At 35.0% G+C, this 6,000-nt stretch overlaps 1 protein-coding gene across 1 annotated transcript in view; it reads left to right on the top strand.

Moving 5' to 3' along the window:
- Nucleotides 1-5,334, top strand: part of gpm6ba (glycoprotein M6Ba) — a 71,550-nt gene extending 66,216 nt beyond the window's left edge. The window contains exons 4-7 of the mRNA XM_056458941.1: nucleotides 2,136-2,304; nucleotides 2,533-2,606; nucleotides 3,226-3,291; nucleotides 4,878-5,334. Coding sequence (XP_056314916.1) covers nucleotides 2,136-2,304; nucleotides 2,533-2,606; nucleotides 3,226-3,291; nucleotides 4,878-5,030 — 462 coding nt within the window. The 3' untranslated portion in view covers nucleotides 5,031-5,334. The remainder of the gene's footprint in view (nucleotides 1-2,135; nucleotides 2,305-2,532; nucleotides 2,607-3,225; nucleotides 3,292-4,877) is intronic.
- Nucleotides 5,335-6,000: the final 666 nt, after the last annotated feature.

The following is a 6,000-nucleotide window of genomic DNA, read 5'->3' on the forward strand; positions in this document are numbered from 1 at the left end:
ACCTCAGCTTGGGTGATGGGTAAGTCCACCCTTGCATCCCCAGTCTCTGCTTCCTCAATAAAAGGCATGTCAGTGGGAGATCCTCAAAGTATAAAGGAGATCCTCAAAGTATTCCTTCCACCGTCCAACAACATCCCCAGTCGAGGTCAACATCTCCCCACTTCCACTATAAACAGTGTCGATGTGGAGCTGCTTTCTCCTCATGAGGCATTGGACAGTTTGCCAGAATCTTTTAAAGAATCTCTCCAACTAATAGTCTTCCTCCATGGTCTCCCCGAACTTTTGCCAGGCCCGAGTTTTTGTTTCGCAACCACTCGGGCTGCAGTACACTTGGCCTTCCGGGACCCATCAGTTGCCTTAGGAGTCCTGCAAACCAACCAAGCCCTGTAGGACGCCTTCTTCAGCTTGACGGCATCCCTTACTTCCAGTGTCCACCACTGGGATCGTGGATTGCTACCTCGACAGGTACCACAGACTTTACAGCCACAGCTCCTCACGGCATATCCACTTGGAACGTCTGGCTAAATCTAAAGTTAGAGAGATTTTTAACTCTCACCTCCAGAAGAGCTTTGACCAGATCCCGAGGGGGGCTGAAGACATTGAAACCGAGTAATCCATGTTTTCCGACTCCATTGTTGACGCGGGGTTGGGTCTACCAGGTCTGTCCAGCATTCCTTCCCTGCCAGCGGATCCAACTCTCCACTAGGTGGTGATCAGTTGACCCCTTTCTTTACCCGAATTTCCAATACATATGGTTGGAGCTCAGATGATACAACCATAAAGTAGATCATTGACCTCCGCTCTAGGGTGTCCTGGTGCCATGTGCGCTGATGGACACCCTTTTGCTCAAACATGGTGTTTGTTGTGGACAAACTGTGATTAGCACAGAAATCGAATAACAGAACACCACTCGGATTCAGATCAGGGAGGCTGTTCCTCTCAATCACGCCTCTCCAAGTATCACTGTCATTACCCACATGGGCATTGAAGTCCCCAAGTAGAACAACAGAGTCCTCAGTCTGAGCACTTTCCAGTGACCCTCTCAGTTACCGAGGAAAACTCCAACACATGGTGGCTAAGTTGGGGAGTTATAAGCAAGCCGACACCATCCTGCTGCCTCTTACCATTAGCAACTCAAGAGTAGAAAAAAGTCCAGCCCTTCTTAAGAAGTTGAGTTCCAGAGCCCCAGCTGTGTGTGGAGGTGAGCCCAACTATCTCTAGTCGGTACTCTTCCACCTACCGCACAAGCTTGGGCTACTTCCCTCCCAGTGAGGTGGCATTCCATGTCCCAAGAGCCAGTTTCTGTGCCCGACAATCAGGTTGTCGTGGTCCTAACCTTTGACCACCACCCGTTCCACAATGCACCGGCCACTTATGGCTCCCCCTGCAAGTGGTGGGCCTGCAGGAGGATGATTCCATGAGAAAAAACCCAGCCACCAGGTGCTCCCATACGAGCCCCAACCCATAGGCCTGACTCCAGGGTGGCGCCCCGGGTGACGTCAAGGTCCTCGAAGTCATTAAGCTCATAAGGGGTTTTTGAATCGCACTTAGTCTGACCTGTCAACCAAGACCTTTTTGACATTAGCCTCCGACAAAATAGCTCTTAGTATCACTCAGCACTTAAACCCCTCCACCACAATAAGGTGGCAGTTCATGGTGGTTTGTTTCCTTTAACAAATTTGCTATCAGTTAGAATTAGAGTTTAGTGCAAGAAGCTACTTTTTTCCAGTGAGCCTGACACATACATAAACATTTTCCCATCTCCATTGAAGTCCTGAGGTGAAGATGGATGTCAACAATGATATATACCTAAATTTCTTTAATTGCTGCAGTCCAGTAGCAGTCATTTTTGTATAAGATTTGTGTTTCTGATTGCAAAAGATGCAGATCTGATTTTTATAAATCTGAAAATGATATGTGTGTGTTCAAATGAGTGACTGTCATAATCTAGTGCCAACATATGCAAGGTGATCCAGCGGGAAATAGGTCATTATTCTGGGTCACATTCATACTGTATGTACTGCAGGATTTAAATGGGATCAAAGCTATGAGATTATTCAAGTCATTATGAAATTAGATATATGGGTATTGAATGAATATGTGAGCATAAACCTGAACCTGTCTTTTTTTTTTAGTTTGTGTTCCTCACCTATATTCTGGGCTTGGGATGGCTAGGCATCTTTGGATTTTCTGCCGTGCCTGTTTTCCTCTTTTATAACATGTGGACCACGTGTGGTGCCATGAAATCCCCAATTGCCAATCTCACCTCTGTGGACAACATCTGTGTTGATGTGCGGCAGTATGGTAAACACAGTGACCACCCTTTTCTGTGAATTCTGTGATGTTATTGAAAATACAGTGGTTAAGATAAATTTGTCTAGGCTTACATGTGTACTTTTCCTTATATAAGTATAATTTGCTAACAATTGTAAATGACGTTATTATTCATTCCATTCTATAACCTGTAAAGAATAAGTGTAATGATTAAGCAGTGCTGAGATAGAAATATATAATACATGTAATAATTTCCAGGAATCATCCCATGGAATGCGAACCCTGGTAAAGCCTGTGGGTCCACACTAAGCGACATCTGCAATACTAGTGAGGTAAAAAGCATTAATTCTGGAAAAGCATAAAAAAAACTTTAAATTAAGTTTTCATATGTATATTTTATGTTTTATATTTGATTAATCTGGCTTATTAGCACAAAAACACATAGCTTAGCGAACTTGAGCGTAGGTATGACATTTGATGCAGTTGCTGCTGATATTTAGGTCATACTGCATATCGTGATTTTTGTTTACAGCAGGCTACTTACATATATTGCATATAATAGATACAGTATATGTCAGTTTTCACACTATATATACTTTTTTTCCAGAAAATGATAAATGTATAAACATTCTTGCCTGCTGTATCCTATTTAATATTCACACAATCTAAAACTGTATGTGTGGATAATCAAGAAAACAGCTTTGCTTAAACTCAGTATATTAAACATTAAAAAAAAACACCATGGTGGAGATTTTTACTAAATATTGTACTTATTTAGAAGTATAACACACACACACACACACACACCATAATGAATACAACACAGCATATATCTACAAAAAACTTAAGAGCAGATAAGGGCATTGTAAAACAATGCTGGAAATGTATGCTGATTTTCACATTCAAGAACATAAAATATTTAATAGATTTCGGAAACTCTTTTCTTTGCAGTTCTATTTGTCCTACCATCTTTATATTGTTGCCTGTGCCGGAGCTGGTGCCACAGTGATTGCACTGGTAAGATTTCATGTTTACAGTATTGTAATGTCAATGTTTTTTATTACAATTTTTATTTTGTTGTAATAAACTATTTTTTTAATGTGCAGAATTATTTATTTTTATGGTTATCGTACTTTATAATGCTTTAGATGTCTTCAAACCTCCTCAGTCCTACAAAAGTTGTCAAAGTTTTCATCCAACACATCTGTCTGTGTATCTTTGGGTGATTCGGAAAAATTGGCCAGTGGGCCTCCAGGAGCAGATTTGAAGAGAACTTATAGTACTATGGTCTTGTTAAATTCTTTCGTTCTGTCATCAGTTTAGCATCTTTGGGTCCCCAGAATGACCAGCTACCCTATACTTGGAGGAAGTAAGGCAGTTTTTGTTGTATGGTTGCCACTACATCTACAGTTTGTGTTTGGTCTCACCAACTGGTTTGTCTCTCTGCCATTTAGCTCATCTATGCGATAGCCACAACATATAACTTTCTATATAACCCTGTCTATGAAAGGTTCTGTGAAAAGTTTAGAAAGTTAGAAAGGTAGAGGTAAAGAGAGAGAGAGAGAGAGAGAGAGAGAGAGAGAGAGAGCGGAATTGAGTGAGTAACAGAGGTAAGGTAAAAGACAAAGAATAGAAGTAAGTGGAGAATTGTTATAAAAGTGTGGATTATTTTGTGGACAATGTAACAGCTAATAATGATATTCTCTCATTATAAAAACTATGTTTCTATACCAATTTAACATAGTGTAATATATATAATATATATATATATTTTTTTTTACCAAAATATGAATGATACGTTACTCAGTTATTTCTTTCATTTAATTCTTAACTGGTAATGGTAATCATATCGAGGCAGTCAAGGTAAGATAATATATAAATCCAAAATAACTGCTTATTTAAAATTTATGAACAAATAAATAAAGATTGTGACTTCTGTGGACTCAGTAATGCCCAATGCATGGTATTTAAATATAAAAAAGACAGAATCAGGCTATAATGTCTTTCAGGCTATTATGTAAATGTATGCAAAACATAAAATAAAAAATCTATTCCATGTACAATTGGATTCCTCTGACTACTACTTGTTTAGAATTTTTCTATAGTTCTTTGCTTTTTGTATTATTTATATAATATATAATAATATAATAAATATATATATATATATATATATATATATATATATATATATATATATATATATATATATATATATATATAAATATATATAATTCCTGTGTTCGAAAAAAGGATTGAGTAATAATTAATTGTTGTAAAAGTAACCTTTCTCATATTTTTACTTTATATTTTTTGATGATTATTATTATGTCCAAATATAAGCGTTTTTTAAATTACTATTACTATTAGTGTCTTTTCTTTTGATTGTATTCGAATGTACTAATATCGATTTCTGTGAAGTGCAGCTATTATAATTCAGCACAATAAATTGAAGTAGTTTTAATAGCAATTATCCAATACTGTCCTAACGCTTAGAGCTGGCTTTAACTAACTAACTTACTAATGATGACTAATCCTTCCTTCCACTTCTTTCTTCCTTTCTGTTACTCTGTCTCTTTTGTCCTCCCCATCTCTGCTGTCTACAGATCCACTACCTGATGATCCTGGCAGCAAACTGGGCCTATCTGAAGGGGGCATGTCAGCAGACTCATGCCTATCAGGACATAAAGACCAGGGATGATCAAGAACTGCAGGATGTGCAGTCACGCTCTAAGGAGGGTCTAAACTCATACTCATAAATAGTTTCCCCAACTGTTCTATCTCACCTCAGTCTAAATCTCTTTCCCATCTCTAAAGTCTAACTCCTCTCTGTTTTATTCTCAACCTTTTGCTTTCTAGAACACACCAAACACACACATAAACACAAATTCTGCAATTACCTGCCATCCTCTGATGAAACACTGCTAACACTACTAAGTGGTGCACTATCCTGACAATACATCATAACAATAATAACAACTATATATATTCTTTCAAACAAGTTGAACATGGGTGGAAGATAATGAATCTGATGATACTGTATATCGTTTGCTAATCAATTTAATGGTGAAAAAAATAAATAAATTAAAAAAAAAAAAAAAATATATATATATATATATATATATATATATATATATATATATATATATATGTATATATATATATATATATATATATATGTATATATATATATATATATATATATATACATATATATATATATATGTATATACATATATATGTATATATATATATATATATATATATATATATATATATATATGTATATATATATATATGTATATATATGTATATATATATATATATATATATATATATATATATATATATATATATATATATATATATATATGTATATATATGTATATATAATATATATATATATATGTATATACGTATATATATATATATATATATATATATATATATATATATATATGTATATATGTATATATATATATATATATATATATATATATATATATGTATATATATATATGTATATATATATATATATATATATATATATATATATATATATATATATATATATATATATATATAAATAAATAGTAAATGATTATTACTGGGTTATGCTTTGTTTTATGATGCATTGTCTTGGTGATCTCTCAGCTCTTCACAGCTCGCAGACATTTTGCAGAAACTTTCCTTTTGGTATTTTATACACGCATATGTATATATGTATAT

This window comes from Danio aesculapii, chromosome 1, assembly GCF_903798145.1.
Source record: "Danio aesculapii chromosome 1, fDanAes4.1, whole genome shotgun sequence".
Classification (NCBI taxonomy): domain Eukaryota; kingdom Metazoa; phylum Chordata; class Actinopteri; order Cypriniformes; family Danionidae; genus Danio; species Danio aesculapii.